The sequence below is a fragment of the Carcharhinus amblyrhynchos genome, chromosome 1 (assembly GCF_965287045.1).
Source record: "Carcharhinus amblyrhynchos chromosome 1, sCarAmb.v2.hapA, whole genome shotgun sequence".
NCBI classification, from domain to species: domain Eukaryota; kingdom Metazoa; phylum Chordata; class Chondrichthyes; order Carcharhiniformes; family Carcharhinidae; genus Carcharhinus; species Carcharhinus amblyrhynchos.
The window spans coordinates 29,026,977-29,049,106 of NC_137324.1; the positions used below are offsets into that span (position 1 = coordinate 29,026,977).

The 22,130-nt window shown below is 45.0% G+C and overlaps 1 protein-coding gene across 2 annotated transcripts in view; it reads right to left on the minus strand.

The window, feature by feature from the left end:
• The window catches only part of pstpip2 (proline-serine-threonine phosphatase interacting protein 2), a 115,188-nt gene extending 97,065 nt beyond the window's left edge, over positions 1-18,123 (minus strand). The window contains exon 1 of one of the 2 annotated variants that reach the window (XM_080203173.1): positions 18,062-18,123. Coding sequence is in view for 1 of the 2 variants with exons in the window: in XM_080203084.1 (XP_080059210.1) it covers positions 17,868-17,900 (33 nt within the window). In the remaining variant the exon portion in view is untranslated. Of the gene's footprint in view, positions 1-17,867 lie in introns of both variants that reach the window. The other variant, XM_080203084.1, reaches the window with a different exon arrangement.
• Positions 18,124-22,130: the final 4,007 nt, after the last annotated feature.

Sequence of the window (22,130 nt, forward strand, 5' to 3'; positions counted from 1 at the left end):
GAATCTAATTCTCTTGTCATGCGAATGCATTGCACACCATTCCTCCAACACACTCGTATCTCCGGGACTGCTGTTGAAACCACGTTAGCAGGCTCAACAAATTGTGTGAATAGCAGATAGAAATTGGAAGGTGGATCTGGACAACGCAAGCAAATGGGGAGAAATTATGGCAAGTGAAGTTCAAGCTGGGGTAACACAAGGTCATTCATTCTGGATTGGAGAGAAACAGCTTGTGTTTAATAAATGGTGAGAGACTGGGAGCTCTGGAGGAGTGATTGGGCTGGGGTATTGATCCACACAAATTATTCAAAGCCAGCTACACGCACAAAAAAAATCAAAAAATCTAATGCAATGTCAGTCTTTATCTCACAAAAGGATCAGACTTCAAATTTGAGGAAGTGGTTAGAAGATTAACCAATCAGTCTCTAGCTCCTAATTTAGTATTGTTCAGAGGGAGAGTATTGGAATGCCTAGATCTAGTAGAAAAATAATTAAGTAGTAAAATAGTAAAATCATCCAGAGGTAAAAATAATTAAATAGGCAGCATGGATTACAAAATGCTAAGTCACGTTTAATTAAACAGGCTGAATTTCTTTTGATGAGTTTATAAAAGAGTAGATAAAGAAAATGTGGTAGATGTCCTATCTTTAGATTTTCAAAGAGCCTTTGATAAAATAGCACATGGTGCGCCCACGACAAAGCTATTGGGCGAAATTTTACAAGAAAAATTCAAAGTGCCCAGCTTGTGTGAAGATTGGAGAGTTGCAGATCCGTTTTTTGGGTGAGATTTTACTCCTAACCTTATGCACATACATAGGAATTCTACCACCCAGCCTACCACGGAATCGGCAGGGCAAAAGGCGGGCAAAAGAAATGTCCACTAACTTCAGGCAGGAATTTCCGGTCTTGCTCAAGCGAGGTTATAAGATCCTGCCCATTGTACTTGAAAAATGAACAAGACTATTTCTAACTACTGGAGGCAGTGGGTGGGACTTAACACACCAGCCAGCCTGATCAGGCAACAAAGGGAGCTATTACACATGGGCAGATCTGTGGCTGCACATGTGCAATTCCAATAGCAGAGGCCTGACAGAGAAAGACAGAGCTTTGTCAGGCATCTGCTGCTGCAGCCAGTCTCAACCCAGCCCCTCCTCCCCACAACTCCGGAGACCTGGAGCTGATTTGGGGAGTCCCACACCACCAGAAAATAATCACCCCCAACACTACCCCCACCACCAGACCGATCACCCCCACTCCACCCCATGATCTCTGCAAGAGTGTGCAGTAGGCACCCCCCCTCCCTCCCTCCGCTGATCACAGGCAATGCGCACAGTGAGCCACCCCTTCATTCCCGACTGGGCCACCCCGGCATGGCCCTGCTCCCTCCAGACCCCTCCATTATTGGTCCAGTCCCAATAGACTCGTCCCCGTTGCTGGCATGCCTGGTGGGCATTGCCAAGGTGCCAGGCTGGCAGCGGCAAGGCGTCAGGCTGGCACTGCCCAACGGGCAGCCCTCCCTGCTCTCGACCTCTGCAGGCACCTTCAATGGCCTCTGATTCTACCGGTGAGGCCAACACGACTGCTCCCCGTTCATGGGGAGAAGGTGTTTCCCTCGCTGGAGACAATCACTCCCAGTGAGGACATAAAGGCAAGTGAGCACCGGGCTTGCAAAAAATATGCAAATGAATATTTCAATAAATTTAAATAATTTATGCAGCCTCTGGCCGGAAGTGGGTAAGAGGCTGACCGCGCTGGAAATCCGGTGCCGGTAAGATTGTGAGAGCCAAGAAATTGAGCGTGATCCCTGGTATGTTGGCTCTCACACAATTTTACCAGCTCGCTCCATCCATCTATGGGCTGGGCAAACTGGTAAAAACACGGCCATGAAGTCATTTGGAGTCAGGCCAAATAGCTGACTGGAATTGGCTAAAATATAGAAAGCTGAGAGAGCAGGGTAAAGGATAGTTACTCCGATTGATGGTGATAGAAAGCAGAGTTTCACCAGGATCAATGTTGGGACCATTGTTATTCACAATTCACATGAATAAATTACATTTCAGAACAAGTAACTAAATATCCCAATTTACAGATGATACCAAGCTGATAGATTCAGCTAACATGGAGGATGAATGCAATATAATAAAATGTTAGCAGTAGAAAACTTAGAGACTGAGCAGTTAAGTGCATAGAGAAATGTCAGGGGGTGGGGGGAGACAGAAATCTCTCAGAAAATAAGAAAAAGCTGAATGAGGTAGAATCACAGAGTGCAGACCCACTGAGCCCAAGCCAACGCATTACAAACTCCTGAACTCCCACCTAATCCCATCTGCCAGCACATGGCCCATGAATGTTAGGAAAAGCCATCCAGATACTTTTTAAAGGATGTGAGGCATCCCTCCTCCACCACCCTCCCAGGCAGCGCATTTCAGACCTTCACCTCCCTCTGAGTAAAAACATTCTTCCTCACATTCTCCCCTCAACCTCCTGCCCCTCACCTCGAACCTATGTCCCCTTGCAACTGATCCTTCAATTAAGGGCCTGGAAAATCTCGCTCCTAACTTTAAATGAAGAAGAGGCTGAAAACCTGGCAATATCACCCCCCAGATATGTACCCACCATGACCACATTGTGAGTGAAAGGGTGCAATTAATGTGCTCTTCCACTAAAACAACTTTGCAGAATCACAGAATTGTTAAAGTGCGGAAGGAGGCCATTTCGTCCATCGTGTCAGCACCGACTCTCCAAATGAGTATCACGGTTTAGTGCCATTCCTCTGCCTGTCCCCCTACCCCTGCACATTAATCACCCAATGCCCTCTTGCATGGCTCGATTGGACCTGCCCCCGTCACACTTCCGTGCAGAGCAGTCCAGACCCAAAAACACTTTTCCACGCATCACATTTGCTTGTTTTGCTGATCAGTTTAAATCCGTGCTTCTCATTCTCGATCCTTTTATAAACACAACAGTTTCTCCCAATCCACTCTGTCCAACCCCCTCATGATTTTGAACATCTCTATCAAATCTCCTCTTAGCCTTATTCCCTACAAAGAGAATAGTCCCAACCTCTTCAATTTATCCTCATAATTGAAGTTTCTCATCCCTGGAACTAGTTTTGTAAACCAATGTGTCCACATCCTTCCTGTAGCGTGGCACCCAGAATTTTACACAGCTGAGGTCTTGTGTAAATTCAGCTGAACTCCCTAACTCTCATACTCAATGTCCCTATTAATGAAGCTCAGAATACTGAATACTTTATTAACTGCTCTCTCCATCAGTCCTGACACCACCAATGATTTATGCACATATACACCCAGGTGCCTCTGCTCCTCCCTCCCTTCTAGAATTTTATCCATTATTTTGTATTGCCTCTCCACGTTCTTCCTGCCAAAATGCATCACCTCAAACTTTTCCGCATTGAACTTCATCTGCCACCTGTCAATCCACCAACTTGTCTCTGTCCTTCTGAAGTTTGACACTGTCCTCTTCACAGTTTCCAATGCTTCCAAGCAGTTCCCAATAAGCAGCCTTCTCTTTCATTCTGGCCATTCACTCAGAACACACTGAGAAGGATCATAAGATTGGGATGTAGAGTACACAAGTTAAACGCCACCACATTCACCTTACAGCAAAGGCCATTCCACCCAACTGATTTGTGCTGGTATTTATGCTCTACCCAAACCTCCTCCCACCCTACTTCATCTAAACTATTGGCAAACCCATCCACCACCTCAAATAGTCACTCCTTTCACTGTTGTGGGGCGTTAGTTACATCTGAATAAGCTTTGATGAAGTCTTTGTAGTCTGAAACAAGTTAACTATAAATCTTCATCAACTCTTCGAACCATTTACAAATAAACAGCTGTCTCCATGCTTGCTGCTACACACAGCTCTGGCCAACATTGAACTGACCCTGGGTGCAGGTCATGTGTTCTCTCACATCTGTGCAATGTACTATATTAAGCCCCATATTAATCCTATATGTGCCAGACTCTTATACTACATCTGCCACTGACACAACAGTTACAACACTGTGTACCATCTAAAAGATGCTCCTTCTGACACACAACCTCTGCCAGCAATGAGGGGAAGGGCAGCAAACTTCACTATCACTGGGTCAAAATCCTGGAACTCTCTCCCTAACAGCACTACGGATGTACCTACGCCACATGTATGTTCGAGAGGGTAGCTCATCACCACCTTCTCAAGGACAATTAGGGATGGGCATGAATTGCTGGCCCAGCCAGCGATACCCACATCCTGTGAACAAATAAATCAACAGAAGCCTTGATAATACTGTGGAGGCTGGAATCGGAAACAAAAACAGAAAATGCTGGAAAAACTCAGCAAACCTGGCAGCATCTATGGAGAGAAAAAAAATAAAGTTAACGTTTCCAGTCCAGGCAACCTTTCTTCAGACCTCACATTATCAAGAGGAACCAGGGAGGGAAATAACATTAAACACACGTGACCCGAGTACAAATGGGAACCTGCTGAGTTAGCTTACTTACTGCTTTGTCTAGAGATTTTCTTTCTGCTCACGTCAGCAGAATGTATTCTTTTACATTACACCACTTGGAGTTCAAAGTATTGCTACTGGGCCACCCTGAAAGCAAACTCCAGCACCAATTTCACATTTACCTGCCAAACAGCACTAGCCTCTTTAGTCTGCAGCCAAAGACCTTGAGAAGGTTCTAAGGCCACCCTGAAGCTCCAACATATCGATGAAAGTTTGTTGGATTGTGTTTTTAAAAATAGAATACAGTATTTAGCTCGGTAGTGGAATGGTTGCTCTCTGGAGAAGAGGTGTGGAAGTGGGTATACTTTTGGGGCAACTTTACAGATCCCGTCTTGTTCGACGTTCTTTTCGAACTCCTGGGTGCGCTTTATTTACATCAGCTTCATTATGTTCCTGAATGTGTTCCAAAAAACACCAACCAAACAAAACAAAATAGAAAGCCTGTAGCCCTTTATCTGCTGCTTTCTGCATACAGATTACTCTTAATGTCACTATGAACGAACCAAAGCAATGCTTGGCAATGAGTCCACACAAAGGTCTGGATATATCTCAAGAGTTCCGCCAAAGGCTGCTCATTTGCTTTCTGGATGCATAAAATGGAAGGTTTTTAAAAATTTGTTTATGGGAAGTGGGCACCACTGACCAGGCCAGCATTTATTACCCTTTCCTAGTTGCTCTCAAGAAGGTGGCGGTGAGCTGTCTTCTAGAACCGCTCTAGTCCCTGAGGTGTACGTGCCCACAATGCTATTAGGAAGGGAGTTCCAGGATTTAGACCCAGCAACATGGAAGGAAAAGGGAAGATACATTTCCAATCAGCATGGTTGAGGTTTGGAGGGAAATTTGCGGCTGGTGGCGTTCCCACATCTCTATTTGTTGTCCTTCTAGACAGTAGCAGTCATGCATTTGGAAGGTGCTGCCGTAGGAGCCTCGCTAAGTTACTGTAATGGATCTTGTAGATAGTACCTGCTGCCACTGATCGCCAGCAGTGGAGGGAGTGAATGCTTGTGGAAGGGGTGCCAATCAAGCAAACTGTTTAGTCTGGGATAGGGTCAAGTCTCTTAAGCGTTGCTGGAGCTGCACCTATCTATAAAGCCATAGAAAGAGGCCATTCAGCCCATTATGTGTGCACCAGACAAAAGGAAAAAAATCCTTTGATTAAGAATCACATGAGACAGGCGTAGGCTCTTTGGGCCTGCTCTGCCATTCAATATCATGCCTGACCTGATTGTAGCCTCAGATCCACATTTCGCCTACCCCCGGATAACCTTTGCCTCCCTTATTAGTCAAGCTACCTCTGCCTTAAAAATTTTCAATGCCCTGCCTCCACCACTTCCTGGGGAAGTAAGTTCCAAAGACTCACGACCCTCAACAAAAAAATTATTTACCTAATCTCCATGTTAAATGGGAGACACGTCCTTTAGTTTCAGTCTCTCCCACACAGGGAACATCTATCCTCTCAAACTTGCTTGGGAGCTTCATACTTCAAAAAGATCACCTCTCAATCTTCTAAACCCCAGTAGATACAGGCCCAGCCTGTCCACCCTTTCCCGGCAAGATAACTCTTGAGATGAGGTGAGATGGGAGAGATACAAAAGTGTCCAGAGGAGCAATTTTTTTCACACAGAGGGTGGTGAGTATCCGGAACAAGCTGCCAGAGGTAGTAGTAGAGGCGAGTACAATTCTGTCTTTTAAAAAGTGTTTAGACAGTTACATGGATAAGATACGTGTAGAGGGATATGGGCCAAATGCGGGCAATTAGGACTAGCTTGAGTTTAAAAAAAGGGTGGCATGGACAAGTTGGGCTGAAGGGCCTGTTTCCATGCTGTTAATCTCTATGACTAACTCCCACATCCCCTAAATAAAGTCATTCTTCTCCATTAAACTGCAATAGTAGCTAATTTTAAAGATTGAAGTTTATTTATTAGTGTCACAATGAAGTTACTGTGAAAAATCCCCCCAGTCGTCACACTCCAGCGCCTGTTTGGGTACACTGAGGGAGAATTTAGCATGGCCAATCCACTTAACCTGCACATCTTTTGGACTGTGAGAGGAAACCAGAGCACCCAGAGGAAACCCACGCAGACAAGGGGAGAACATGCACATCCACACAGACGCAAGCTGGAAATCGAACCTAGGTCCCTGGCGCTGTGAGGCAGCACTGCTAACCACTGTGTCACCGTGCCGCCCATATTTTAACCCAGTCTTAAAAAAGTGCCTTGTATGGCACATCTGTTGATTCAGTATGCCAAATGTTTACAGCTAGGATATACAGCGAGTTGTCACCTGCTGTATTAAAATTACTTTGTGCCTATTAATAACTGATTTTACAGAGATCTCCTAACACTTCTATTAAAATTATCACCACATTCAGCTGAGACAAGCTAGGTTCTAGAGAAAAAGGGCAGCATACACTGAACCAAGTCAGTGACCCGATGCTTTGGCTGCATTCCCCAAGAAGGACTTTGAGCCTTGTGTCCTGCCATGAAGTGGGTATGCCGGCGTTGGACTGGCGTAAACACAGTAAAAAGTCTGACAACACCAGGTTTTAGTCCAACCTATTTATTTGATAATATACTCACAAGCTTTTGAGGGACACCCTCTTCGTCAGGTGAATGGAGAGTTCTGGCCTCAGACAGAGCATATAAAGCACAGACAGTTTAGAGATTACTGATTAGAATGCGAATCTTTACACCTAACCTGCTGTTCAAGACCTGAAGTGGCTGATAATGTGAGTGGAAGGAGCACTGATCACAGTTTAAAGAGATGTGTATTGTCTCCAGACAGTACAGTAAGTGAGGTTTTGCAAACCCAGGCAAGTCACGGGGGTTACAGATAGTGCGACATGAACCCAAGATCCCTGTTGAGACCGTCCTCATGTGTGCGGAACAGCGCTGTTCCCTTCCTGTTGGCGAACACTTCAGTGGTCACGGGCATTCAGCCTCTGACCTTCGGGTAAGCATTCTCCAAGGCGGCCTTCACGACACACGACAGCGCAGAGTCGCTGAACAGAGACTGATAGCCAAGTTCCGCACACATGAGGACGGTCTCAACAGTTAAGAAAGAAAAGATTGGTTATTCGGATGATGTGGTTTCACAGATTTAAAACTAGTTCCTAGTGTAATACTCTGAAGGCAACAACACTTCCATAACTGTTAAAAGTTCACTCTGCAGTTCAGTTGCCACAGCGTAAATTCTCTGAATTCAGTTTTCTAACTTGAAGTGATACTGTGGAGTTGTCACTGAATTGCAAATATCAACATTGCACCCACCTTATGATGGCCAGAAAAAGGTGCATCATGCTGGTGTTTGTCACGGACAGGAGGGGATTTAATTTAAACAGATAAACGGGTTTCCCTTTTCACCATCCATCCGTAACAGAAAGGTGGTTTTATTTTTAATTCCCAATTTATAAACTATGGCGTATTTACCAAACCTTCAGTTTCAATATGATCAAATTTTATTAATAATCCCACAGCAAACTTGAGATACGATAAAATCAAAGGGGTACAGCACTCAAAACATAAGAGGAGGGTCACAAGACCAAGACAGAACATAGAACATTACAGCGCAGTACAGGCCCTTCGGCCCTCGATGTTGCACCAACCTGTGAAACCAATCTAAAGCCCATCTAACTATTCCAATATCATCCATATGTTTATCCAATGACCATTTAAATGCCCTTAATGTTGGTGAGTCCACTACTGTTACAGGCAGGGCATTCCATGCCCTTACTACTCTCTGAGTAAAGAACCTCCCTCTGACTCCTGTCCTATTTCTATTACCCCTCAATTTAAAGCTATGTCCTCTCATGTTAGCCATCACCATCTGAGGAAAAAGGCTCTCACTCTCCACCCTATCTAATCCTCTGATCATCTTATATGCCCTTAACCTTCTTCTCTCTAACGAAAACAGCCTCAAGTCCCTCAGCCTTTCCTCATAAGACCTTCCCACCATACCAGGCAACATCATGGTAAATCTCCCCTGCACCCTTTCCAATGCTTCCACATCTTTCTTATAATGTGGCAACCAGAACTGTACGCAATACTCCAAGTGTGGCCGCACCAGAGTTTTGTACAGCTGCAACATGACCTCACGGCTCCAAAATTCAATCCCTCTACCAATAAAAGCTAACACACCGTACGCCTTCTTAACAACCTTATCAACCTGGGTGCCAACTTTCAGAGATCTATGCACATGGATGCCGAGATCTCTCTGCTCATCCACACTACCAAGATGGCGCCCGAGCGAGGTGACTTCTTGCAAGCTGTGCCCAGCATGCCTTCAAATTCTATCTTTTAGTCTTGTTCTATGTTCCTTTCTCTACACCCTAGCTATGACTGCAACGTACATTCCGTACTCCCTCATTTCCTTCTCTATGAATGGTATGCTTTGTCTGTACAGCACACAAGAAACAATACTTTTTACTGTATGCTAATACATATGACAATAATAAATCAAATCAAATCAAAATAACTTAGCCTCTCTCATACAATAAAAAGGGGAGGTGGGAATCAAGAAAGAAAGATTTATGGGGCAAAGCCCCCGCCCCCCCCCCAGAACAAAGAATTATTGTTTCACATGAGCCCAGAATCAAAGTCCAATGGTGTATGCTTCCACAGAGGTCAGCAGGTTGAATTCTGATGCTGGATAATTCACTTCTCCAGTGGAAATGACTTCAAGATGGAATAGGTACGCAGAGATGAATTAGACTTGTCGGTGACGTTATAGCAGTTCATAAGTCCCAGTCAAAACAGCATGGATGGGGCCCAGGCCTTCACTTGGACCACACCCTTTTTCTGAGCTGCTTCTTGCTAGCTGAAAGGTGATGGACTGCTTTGCAGCTCCACCAGGCAATAGCAAAGGTTCCTTCAGGCTAGGGAGTCAAGTCAATACCCAGTATCTCCACTTCAGCTTTGACAATGGATACATATATTCTTTTGTTAATGTTTCAATCATTGAGAATTTGAAAGGAGATTACCGGACCCGTTGTCCTAGCAGACTAGTAGGACAGAACTTTCCCAAACAAATTCTGAATGTCACAACAGTGAGAAAACGGGAGTCCTCCATGCCAGTCTTTTCATCTCTGCAGTCTTATTTATTAGTTACATGTAGGCTTACATTCACACTGAAATGAAGTTACAGTAAAAATCCCCTAGTCCCCTTCTGGCACTCTTGTCAATTTCTTTGGTCCTTGGTAGCTTTATGCCCCAGGGGTGCAAAGTTCAAGTACAGTAGTGAAGCCGGCTTCAGATGCTCGGCCATCACTACACAGGGTGCCCTCATGCGGGAGACCTTATTCCACACCCCCATGGACGTTGGAGCCCCCCCCCCTTCAATGGTGGCACTGTTACCCTCCCAGACCAACATGGGTCACCAGCATCAGGGCATTAGGACTTTCCCAATGAGTCCCCTGGCCGGCCTTCCCCATCGTGACCCCCTCTGTGACCCAACTCATGACCCGCCCTCTCTTGCATTGGCCCCGTCATTGTGTAGAGCCCCCCATCATAGCCTCACCCCAATTAGGCTGCACCCCTTTGGCACTGCCCCAAGCACACTTAGGATGCCCAACCGGGCACTGCCAGGCCATGCACCTAACCACCCAGGGGCTTCAATAGCCTCTGAACCCCCCAGCCTAGCTGCAGCATCTGATTTCTGCTTCTGCAGAGCAGTAGTGATTCTTGCCAGTATGATGTCCCACCGGCAAGGTTAAAAGCATCGGGGAGTGGGGGATGTAGCCATGCTGGACTCGATAATCACATGCAGATACAGGCAGTATAATGGTAATGAGCTTCTCTCCCCTTCTGGGCCATGCAGCTGTTCTCACTGGAAAACCAGGGCTGGGAAGTTAGCAATCTGATTGACACCAAGATATTTGGCTTCACACGCTATCTTCCCGGCTCGACGTGCTGACTGACGGGTGAGGCGAGCTGGTAAGATCATGCCCATGGTCTTTATAGTCACGGTGTGCTTAGGAAATATAGATGGCCTTTGTATAATTCTCTTTGGACTAGTTCTCTGCAGCTCATAGCGCTGCTAGCCTTGTTCAGAAATGATGAGGTATTCGAGATGGCTAGATAGTTCCTCTTGTTAGAAAGTCACAGCCAGACATGGTTTCAGTTATTTTAAAGTTTCTGTCCACTTTTTATAATTTTAGGAAGTAGCCTTGATGTTTATTTCATAAAGAAATGAGGACTCTTATTTTAAGCTGTGTCCACTAGTTTTAGTTTCCCTCACAAGGGGAAATATCCTTTCATTATTCGCCCTGTGAAGTCCCCTCAGGGTCTTTTTTATATGTTTCAATAAGATCTCCCCTCATTCTCCTAAACTCTAATGGATATTGGCCCAACCTGTTCAACCTTTTGTCGTAAGATCATCCCTCCCCCAAGCATTCCCAGGAATCAGTCAAGTGAACTTTCTCTGAACTGCTTCCGATGCATTTGTATCCTTCCTTAAATAAAATCCAAACTGTACACAGTATTCTGCATACTGTCTCACCAATGCCCTGCCTTGGAGCAATTTCATAAATATTTTCTTCACAGTGACACTGCAATTAAAGATAACCTAATACAAGGCACAATCCAGAGGCATATTAAATCATGATACCTATGGAGGAGGAAGTAAATTTCAGCTGGTTCATTGTCCAGTTCCTCCCCTCTCAGTTAAGGTATTTCTTAAACTGAAGTTTTTGCCTCCATAAATTTCCTCATTATAAACAGACAACACTGGAAATATTCAGGGGAGGCAGTGGCGTACTAGTATTGTCACTAGTAATCCAGAGACCTGGGGCAAGAACTGGGGACCCTGGTTCAAATCCCACCATGGCAAATGATGAAATTTGAATTCAATTAAAAAAAAATCTGGAAAGTCTAAAGATGACCATGAAATGATTGTTATAAAAACCTATCTGGTTCACTAATGTCCTTTAGGGAAGGATTTTGCCCTCCTTAACTGGCCTGGCCAAAATTGTATCCTGTGGCGATGCTAGTGTTGGACTGGGGTAAACACAGTAAGAAGTCTCGCAACACTAGGTTAAAGCCCAACAGGTTTATTTGGTAGAGCACAAGCCACTAGCTTTCGGAGCACTGCCCCTTCATCAGGTGAGTGGGATTTCAGCTCACAAACAGGGCATATAAAGACACAAACTCAATTTACAAAATAATGATTGAAATGCGAACGCTTACCTGAAGATCAGAGGCCAAATGCCCATATAAGCATTTTCCAAGGTGGCCTTCATGACACACGACAGCGCAGAGTCACTGAGCAGAGACTGATAGCCAAGTTCTGCACACATGAGGACAGCCTCAACCAGGATCTTGGATTCATGTCACACTATCTGTAACCCCCATGACTTGCCTGGGCTTGTAAAATCTCACTAACTGTCCTGGCTGGAGAGAATACACATCTCTTTAACCTGAGCTTAACGCTCTCTCTCCACTCACATCGTATGCACCTTTAATTACCTGTAAAGACTCACCTTCCAAACATTATTTTGTAAATTGGGTTTGTGTCTTTATATGCCCTGTTTGTGAACAGAACTCCCACTCAGTCGATGAAGGGTCAGCGCTCCAAAAGCTAGTGGCTTGTGCTATCAAATAAACCTGCTGGACTTTAACCTGGTATTGTGAGACTTCTTACAGACTGTGACTCCAGAACTACAACAATGTAATTGACTCTTAAATACCCTCTGAAATGGAGGGTGGTTAGGGATGGACAATAAATGTTGGCCCAGCTAGGGCCACCCACACCCCATAAATGAATTTAAACTAAGTCATGGTGGATTTGGTAGATCTAGGGAACCGTGGTGCACTAAAAGAGTTGAGTCGATGGTTAAAAAGAAAAAGGAGGCTTATGTTCGGATGAGATTGGAGGGCTCAGATAGTGCACTAGAAAGCTTTAGATTGGCTAGGAGGGAGTTGAAGAGGGAGTTGAGAAGGGCTAAAAGAGGACATGAGAAGACTTTGGCTGATAGGATTAAGGAGAATCCTAAGGCGTTCTATAAGTATGTCAAGAACAGAAGGTTGGTCAGGGCAAGATTAGGGCCAGTTACAGACAGCAGGGGGAAGTTGTGTGTGGAACCGGAGGAGATTGGAGAAGTATTGAACCAATATTTCTCTTCGGTGTTCACGCAGGGGGACATGAATATAGCTGAGGAGGACATTGGGTCGCAGGGGTGTAAAATAGAAAGTATTACGGTTGATAAAGAGGATGTGCTGGAAATTCTTGAGGGGCTGAAAATAGATAAGTCCCCTGGTCCGGATGGGATCTACCCTAGGATTCTCTGGGAGGCTAGAGAGGTGATTGCAGAGCCTCTGGCTCAGATCTTCAGGTCGTCATTGGTCTCTGGTGTAGTCCCGGAGGATTGGAGGATAGCGAATGTTGTCCCATTGTTTAAGAAGGGGAACAGAGACTTTGCCGGGAATTATAGACCGGTGAGTCTTACTTCTGTTGTGGGCAAGGTTTTAGAAAAAATTATTAGGGATAGGATTTATAGTTATTTGGAGTGTAATGAATTGATTAGAAATAGTCAGCATGGTTTTGTAGCAGGTAGGTCGTGCCTTACTAACCTTATTGAGTTTTTTGAGAAGGTGACCAAAGAGGTGGATGGGGGTAAGGCAGTTGACGTGGTATACATGGATTTTAGTAAGGCGTTCGATAAGGTTCACCATGGTAGGCTTCTGCAGAAAATGCAGATGTATGGGATTGTGGGTAATCTAGGAAGTTGGATCAGGAATTGGCTATCAGATAGGAGACAGAGGGTGGTGGTGGATGGTAAATATTCATCATGGAGTGCAGTTACGAGTGGTGTGCCTCAGGGATCTGTTTTGGGGCCACTGTTGTTTGTAATTTTTATTAATGATCTGGATGAGGGTATAGTTGGGTGGATTAGTAAATTTGCTGATGACACCAAAGTTGGAGGTGTGGTAGATTGTGAGGAAGGGTGTCATAGTCTGCAGGGAGACTTAGATAGGTTGCAGAGCTGGGCCGAGAGGTGGCGGATGGAATTTAATGCGGAGAAGTGTGAGGTAATTCACTTTGGTAGGAGCAACAGATGTGTCGAGTATAGGGCTAACGGGAGGACTTTGAATAGTGTGGATGAACAGAGGGATCTAGGTGTGTGTGTACATAGATCCCTGAAAGTTGGGAATCAAGTAGATAAGGTTGTCAAGAAGGCGTACGGTGTCTTGGCGTTTATTGGTAGGGGGATTGAATTTAGGAGTCGCAGTGTAATGTTGCAACTGTACACTACTCTAGTGCGGCCGCACTTGGAGTACTGTGTGCAGTTCTGGTCCCCGCATTACAAGAAGGATGTGGAGGCGTTGGAGAGGGTGCAGAGGAGGTTTACTAGGATGTTGCCTGGTATGGTGGGGAGGTCCTATGAGGAGAGACTGAGGGATCTAGGGTTGTTTTCGTTGGGAAGAAGGCGGCTAAGAGGGGATCTTATTGAAACATATAAGATGATTAGGGGTTTAGATAGGGTGGATAGCGATAGCCTTTTTCCTCGGATGGAGAAAGCTAGCACGAGGGGGCATGACTTTAAATTAAGGGGGGGTAGCTACAGGACGGATGTCAGGGGTAGGTTCTTTACCCAGCGGGTGGTGAGGGATTGGAATGCCCTGCCTGCTGCAGTTGTAGATGCGTCTAGTTTGGGGGCGTTTAAGAGATCTCTGGATAGGTTTATGGACGAAAAGGGATTGGTATAGGCTAGTGGGTCATTGTTTTTGTAACTGGTCGGCGCAACATCGTGGGCCGAAGGGCCTGTTCTGCGCTGTAATGTTCTATGTTCTATGTTCTATGTAAGTCAGCCAGCATGGGTGGCTGGAGAAACAAGAGTTAATGTTTCAGCCCAGTGCTCTTATAACAGCTATGACAAAGGATCTTGGACCTGAACAGCGCGGCACAGTGGTTAGCACTGCTGCCTCAGAGCGCCAGGGACCCAAGTTCAATTCCTGACTTGGGACACTGTCTGTAAAGGAGTCTGCTCATTCTCCCCATGTCTGTGTGGCTTTCCTCTGGGTGCTCCAGTTTCCTCCCACAGTCTGAAAGACATGCTGGTTCATGGATTGGCCATGGTCAATTCTCCCTCAGCTTACCAGAACTGGCACTGGAGTGTCGTGACTAGAGGATTTTCACAGTAACTTAATTGCAGTGTTGATGTAAGCCTACATGTGACACACATAAAATAAACTTTAAAACTCTGTCTGTCTCTGTCTCCCCACAGATGCTGTCATCATTTTCTGTTCTTTTTCCATTTCAGATTTCCAACAGTATAATTTTGTAATTGTCCTTTCTTGTGTTGGTTAACTTGGTCAGTTTAAAAAAAACCTTCCAGATACCAATCCCTAAATATAAGAACATAAGAACATAAGAAGTAGGAGCAGGAGTAGGCCATCTAGCCCTTCGAGCCTACCCCACCATTCAATAAGATCATGGCTGATCTGAAGTGGCTCAGTTCCACTTTCCCGCTTTCTCCCCATAACCCTTAATTCCCTTGCCTACCAAAAACCTATCTACCCCTGTCTTAAATATATTTAGCGAGGTAGCCTCCACCACTTCAATGGGCAGAGAATTCCAGAGATTCACCACCCTTTGAGTGAAGAAGTTCCTCCTCAACTCCGATCTAAACTGCACCCCCCTTATCTTGAGGCTGTGCCCTCTAGTCCTGCTGTCCTTTCTGAGTGGAAAGAATCTCTCTACCTCTCCCCTATCCATCCCCTTCATTATCTTATACGTCTCTATAAGATCCCCCCTCATCCTTCTAAACTCCAACGAGTTCAGACCCAGTCTATTTAGTCTCTCTTCATAGTCCAACTCCCTCATCTCCAGTATCAGCCTAGTGAACCCCTCTGCACTCCCTCCAAGGCCAAAATATCCTTGCGCAAGTGCGGCGACCAAAACTGCACACAGTACTCCAGCTGCGGCCTCACCAGTGCCCTGTACAGTTGCAGCAAGACCTCCCTGCTTTTATATTCTATCCCCCTCGCTATAAAGGCCAGCATCCCATTTGCCTTCTTGATCACCTGCTGCACCTGCAGACTGGGTTTTTGCAACTCATGCACAAGGACCCCCAGGTCCCTCTGCACCGTAGCATGCTGCAGCTTTTCGCCCTTTAAATAATAATCCCTCCTACTATTATTCCTGCCAAAGTGGATAACCTCACACTTGCTAACATTTTTGTACTCCATCTGCCAGGTCCTCGCCCACTCACTCAGCCTATCTAGATCCCTCTGCAGACTTTCCACACCCTCCACGCAATTTGCTTTTCCACTCATCTTCGTGTCATCAGCAAATTTCGACACCCTACACTCAGCCCCCTCCTCCAGATCATCTTTATAAATGGTAAATAGCTGAGGCCCCAGCACCGATCCCTGCGGCACTCCACTAGTTACCAACTGCCAATCAGAATAGCACCCATTGATACCAACTCTCTGCCTCCTATTAGACAACGAATCCTCTATCCACGCTAACACCTCACCCCCAACTCCATGCCCCCTGACCTTCTGAAGCAACCTTTTGTGCGGCACCTTATCAAACGCCTTTTGAAAATCGAGAAACACCACATCCACCAGTTCCCCTCTGTCTACCGCACTAGTCGCAATAAATTTGTCAAACATGACTTCCCCTTAACGAATCCATGCTGCATCTGCTCTATTAACCCATTCCTTTCTAGGTGCCTCGCTATTTCTTCTTTGATGAGGGATTCAAGCATTTTTCCAACTACTAGTTAAACTAACTGGCCTACAATTCCCTGCCTTTTGCCTGCTACCTTTTTTAAACAGCGGCATAACATTAGCTGTTTTCCAATCTTCCGGCACTTCCCCGGAATCCAGCGAAGTTTGGTAAATAATCATTAAGGCATCTACTATCACCTCTGCCATTTCCTTCAGAACCCTGGGATCCATTCCATCCGGTCCTGGGGACTTGTCCACCATCAGTCCCGCTAGTCGATCAAGCACTATCTCTCTAGTGACAGTAATCGCATTCAGGCCCTCAACTCCTACCATCCTTCTGTCTTTAATATCCGGCAAACTATTCGCGTCCTCCTCCGTGAAGACCGAGGCAAAAAACTTATTTAAGGCCTCAGCCATTTCCTCATCTCCCACCACTAAATCCCCCCTCTCATCCTCTAAGGGTCCAACATTCACTCTAGCCAGCCTCCTCCCCTGCACCCTCCCCCCTCCCCCCCCCCCCCAATTAGTTTAAAGCCCTATCTACAGTCCTAGTTATATGATTCGCCAGGACTCTGGTCCCAGCACAGTTCAGACCAAGACCATCCCACCTGAACAGGTCCCACCTGCCCCAATACTGGTGCCAATGCCCCATAAATTCAAACCCTTTCCTCCCACACCAATCCCTGAGCCACCCATTCATCTCTTTAATCCTATTTACCCTACACCCATCTGCACGTGGTTCAGGTAGTAATCCAGAGATAACCACCTTGTCGGTGCTGCTTTTTAATTTCATTCCCAGCTTTTCATACTCCCTCTGCAGATCCTTAGTTCCCATTTTGCCTATGTCGTTGGCACCCACATGTACCACAACGACTGGATTCTCACCCTCCCACTCCAGGTTCCTCTGCAGCCCAGACGAGACATCCTGGACCCTAGCACCAGGCAGACAACACACCCTTCTGTGCTCTTTATCATTGTGACAAAGGACAGTGTCTATACTCCTAACTACACTATCCCCAATTACCACTACATTCCTCTTCTTTCTCTTTGCCCCCTACATCCTACAGCTGAAATCAGATTTACACTGCTTATATCTGAACATCTTATGCATGATAAAAGACTGTCTTTAAAAAAAAACCAGTGATACTGAATATCTACCATTGCAAGTAGAATTAAAATGTTGAAAACACTTGTCTAGTCAGGCAGCATCTGTAAAGAGGGCAATTAATATTTTAGATACCAAACTTCATCCTGGGAGATTCCAGCATTTTACATTCTTTTCGGCCGCAGATTTCCAGCGTCTGCCGCGTTTTATTTTTTCGCCACAGCCCGCGTGGATTCAATCCAAAAAAAGAAGCCAGCAATTTGAGGTGTGAGATAGATGGAATCACAGAATGAAAGGACACTTATAGGCAGAAAGACTTTTCATTCCCCCGTCAGCCCAGGAACCAAGCCACCCTTTACTGAAAGCTAATGAGGGAGAGACAGAACCCCACACAAAAAAAAATCCTTAACAGACACACATACGGAAGCTGTCAGAGTGAAACATTTCTGTGCAAAGTGCTGGGGAATGGGGGAAGAGAGGTTCCGGGGTGTTCTCCCCACCACCCTGTCCACAGATAGGGGTCACCCTGCCCGGACAGGCAGACCTCTCGCTCCCACACTAAGCTGCAGCCACTCACCCAGAAGTTGTCCCTGAAACGCGGCTCTCTCATGTTGGAAGTTCTCAATGCCCAGGCGAGCCTCTTGTGTTCCCCCAACTGTACCCTAACACCCGCTGCTGAAGGAGCTCAGTCCTGTCCAGCCGGCAGCTTCAGGAATACCGAAAGCGATCAGCCGACTTTGACTTAACAATATATTCCTTTTAGTTCCCTACCGGTTGCTCAACTTGACTCAAAACTTTCACACACAGAAGGCAATGAGATTCCTCTGGGTCCTAATGTCTGTTGTAACTCGCTGCAGCCCTGAGTGTAGGAAAATTGTCATTGACCCACGTGGTGTTACTGCGATTTGAACTGGTGATATTTTCTGTTTATTGAAGTGAAGAGTCTTAGTGGTGAACAATGGAATAAGTTTTTGTTTTAGACAGTCAGTGTGCTGGCATTAGACACTCCCAAGTTTTTAAAAAGTAAAGTTTATTTGTTAGTCACAAGTCAGGCTTACTTGTGATTAATGAAAGTTACTGTGAAATTCCCCTAGTCACCACACTCCAGCACCTGTTCAGGTCAATGCACCGAACCAGCATGTCTTTGGGCTGTGGAAGGAAACCGCAGCATCTCCACAAAGACAGTGACCCAAGCCAAGAGTCAAACCCAGGTCCCTGGCACTGTGAGGCAGCAGTGCTAACAACTATGCCACCATGCCACCAATATGATGTTCCTGTAGCATTACTGGACTGGTGTGTCAGTGAATTCAAATTCCACTGTATCAATATAGGGGGGATTTAAACTCATTTAAATACATTAATTGTAAATAATTGTAAATTTATTTCCAATTAAAAGGCTAACCTTGGTAGGGGGGATTTAAACTCATTTAAATAAATAAAACTTACAATTAAACAGCTCATCTTGGGGGAGGGGATTTAAATCGATTTAAAATAAATAAATTGGGTTGATTTGATTTATTATTGTCACATGCATTGGGTTACAATGAAAAGTATTGTTTCTTGCATGCTAAACAGACAAAGCATACCATTCATAGAGAAGGAAAGGAGAGTGAAGAATGTAGTGTTACAGTCACAGCCAGGGTGTAGAGAAAGATCAACTTAATGCTAGGCAGGTCCATTCAAAAGTCTGACGCAGCAGGGAAGAAGCTGTTCTTGAGTCAGTTGGTACGTGACCTCAGACTTTTGTATCTTTTTCCTGAAGGAAGAAGGTGGAAGAGAGAATGTCCAGGATGCGTGGGGTCTTAATTATGCTGGCTGCTATTCCGAGGCAGCAGCAAGTGTAGACAGAGTTGTACATTGTAAATAACTGTGAATTCATTTACAATTAAAAAGATCATCTTGGAGTGGGATTTAAATTCATTAAAATAAATAAATATACAATTAAAAATCTAGTGGAAGGAGGTGTTTATTGAGCCCACAAGAGCAGGCAATGTGATATCCCAGTGACTGTATTAAGAGGGAGCTGAGATTGCAGTTTTCTGATGGTGGGTTGAAATACAGGAGGTTTGGTTCAGCAGCCCTCACACCACACTGAAACACTTTCCCACTTGAAATACAGTCACAACCCATGAACACTTATGACTGTAAATCTTTTATTAATTGTGTCCCACCTTCAAGATAAAGTTAGCAGCACACGGGAATCTGGTGACACAAAGTGCCTGTTTGTTTAAAGGTAGGGTGCAACAGTCGGCTTTGTGCATTTGTATCTGAGGTCAGCACATTTCTTTCTTGACTCTGCGGCATAAGGGAGAGGGGTGCAAGGGAATGCTCAGGATCATAGAATCTTAGAATCCTAAAATACAGAAAAGGCCGTTCGGCTCATCGAGCCCACACTAACAACAATCCCATCCAGGCCCTATCCCTGCAACCCCACATATTTACCCTGATAATCCCCAACTGTAAGGGGCAATTTACCATGGTCAATCAACCTAACCCACACATCTTTGGACTGTGGGAGGAAACCAGAGCACCTGAAGGAAACCCACACAGACACAGGGAGAATGTGCAAACTCCACACAGTGGAGGCCAGAACTGAACCCGGGTTCCCGGCGCTGTGAGGCAACAGTGCTAACCATCATGCCATCGTGCTGCCTCTAACTGCTGTTCCACCAAAGATAGTGGGTGGGTTGGGCAGGTGTGGGGGCGGGAGGTGGGTGGTATTCTTAAGTGGGTTTGGGGACATAACGGAGTGGAATTGGGATCCAAGGGAGGACAGATGGGATTGGAGGAATGAAGGAGTGGAAGAACATAAGAACATAAGAAGTAGGAGCAGGAGTAGGCCATCTAGCCCTTCGAGCCTGCCCCGCCATTCAATAAGATCATGGCTGATCTGAAGAGAGAAAGGCTTCACATTTGGATGTGGTATGCAGGTTCGGGCCTGGTGGGAACAGTCAGTCATAAGAAAATGAGGGACTTAAAGGGCAGTGTCAGTACTGTTCACATATAGGTCCATCTCGGGAAGTGTGCAGGCGGAGTTCTTACAGGGCTTCAAGTTCAGTTATCCCTACTGGGAGTGATCGCAAACAATGTGCTTCAGAGTGTAGCAGACAAGGCCATCTGAGTCTTGAGTTTCAGCCATGTGGCAAGTACAACATTGGACACTAACATAAACGTTCAATAAAGAGTGAGTACAAAACACCACATTGTTTCTTCCACGTTAAAGGGGTATCCTTAACTTCCCTGTAACCATCAATATGTGTCAATCCTGAGGTGTACAAGTACATTGTGTTCTCTACATAAACTAATCTCAACAAAGAACAATGATGCAGACAAGGAAAAAAATGTAACTAATGTAAAGTGAAGTATTTACAAGTAAAATTTTAATTTGAATGATAACTTTGTATTGTTGGTGTTTCTTACAGTAACATAATGGAGTTGGGCAGGCAAGCTGTGTCCATGATGGTAAGCCTCCTTATTTGTATATAGCTTCCCCATGCCTGTTGCATTGTCAGCTGATGGTGATTTTCCATTGAATCCATATAATCCCTACAGTGCAGAAGGAGGCCATTCGGCCCATCAAGTCTGCACCAACCACCTATTCCTGTAGCCCCACATATCTAATCTGCTAGTCCCCATACACAAAGGGTCAATTTATCGCGGCCAATCAACCTAACCTGCACATTTAAATTAATTGACTTTTCTGGGCGTGAACCTCACTACATCACTGGTTTGGTGGAGGACAGTGGAGGGGAGGGGTGGAATCTGAAACTAAGATCTTGCCACACACATCATGTTATGGCTCTGTTGTGAGGTTTTGCAGCCATAACAGGATCTGTGCCCAGGACTAACAGACCGCTAAATCTTGCCCAATATTCCAGCTGATGCACAACCAGTGATTTCTAAACATTTCCTGCTTTAGTGTCTCAGTTTACAAAACCAAGTGTCCTATATTTTTAACAGCCTTCTCAATTATCACTACCAAAGAACTGTCTACATACATCCACTAGGTCTCCATGTTCTTGCACCCCATTTAACATTTACCTTTACTGATTTTCCCTAATGTATCACTTTGCACTTCCCTGCATTAAAGTTCATCTGACGCGTGTGTTCATTTCACCAATCTGTCTGTGTCTCTTGTTACTATCCTGTTCACTGTTTACTTTTCCAATTTTAATGTCAGTTGTGAACTTAGAAATTATACCTCGTGTACCCAAGTCCTGGTTGTTAATCTATACTGGAAAGCGCAACAGTCATTGACCCCTGGGAGAACAGCATTGCACACCTCCCTACCATTCACTGAGGCGGTCTGCTTTCTGAACCTTTTCTAACCACATGGGCAACAAGAACAACAAGATCAATAGCCTGCGTGACACATGGCAACAAAATTCTTTACAGTATGATATACTTGGATTGGAGTCTGACAAAAATATTGAAGAGGCAGAATAGGACAATTTTAATGTGGATGGGTGAACAAAGAGACAGTGGAGTTCATGTAAAGAAACCTTTAACAGTGGCAGGATGTTAAAAAGTGGAGGTAGATTCCCCCTTCTGAGAACTGACACCTAACCACTCAAAGAGGAGTACCTCACTGTATAATCTGTAAAAGTGAGGGTGAAGATCTTCTCTTCAGCAACTTCTAGTGGTTACATCAAAATAACTCCCTGACCTTCTCTCTCAAACTCAACAAGTAACAATTTATTTATCCAACTAACAGTGAACAGCTGAACTAAACTATTAACAAACCAAGTAAAATATGATTCTAAAGGAATGCTATTCAGATTATTACAATTCCAACTCATTAACAAAAAATAGAATTTTAGTCACTCTCTAAATTACAACC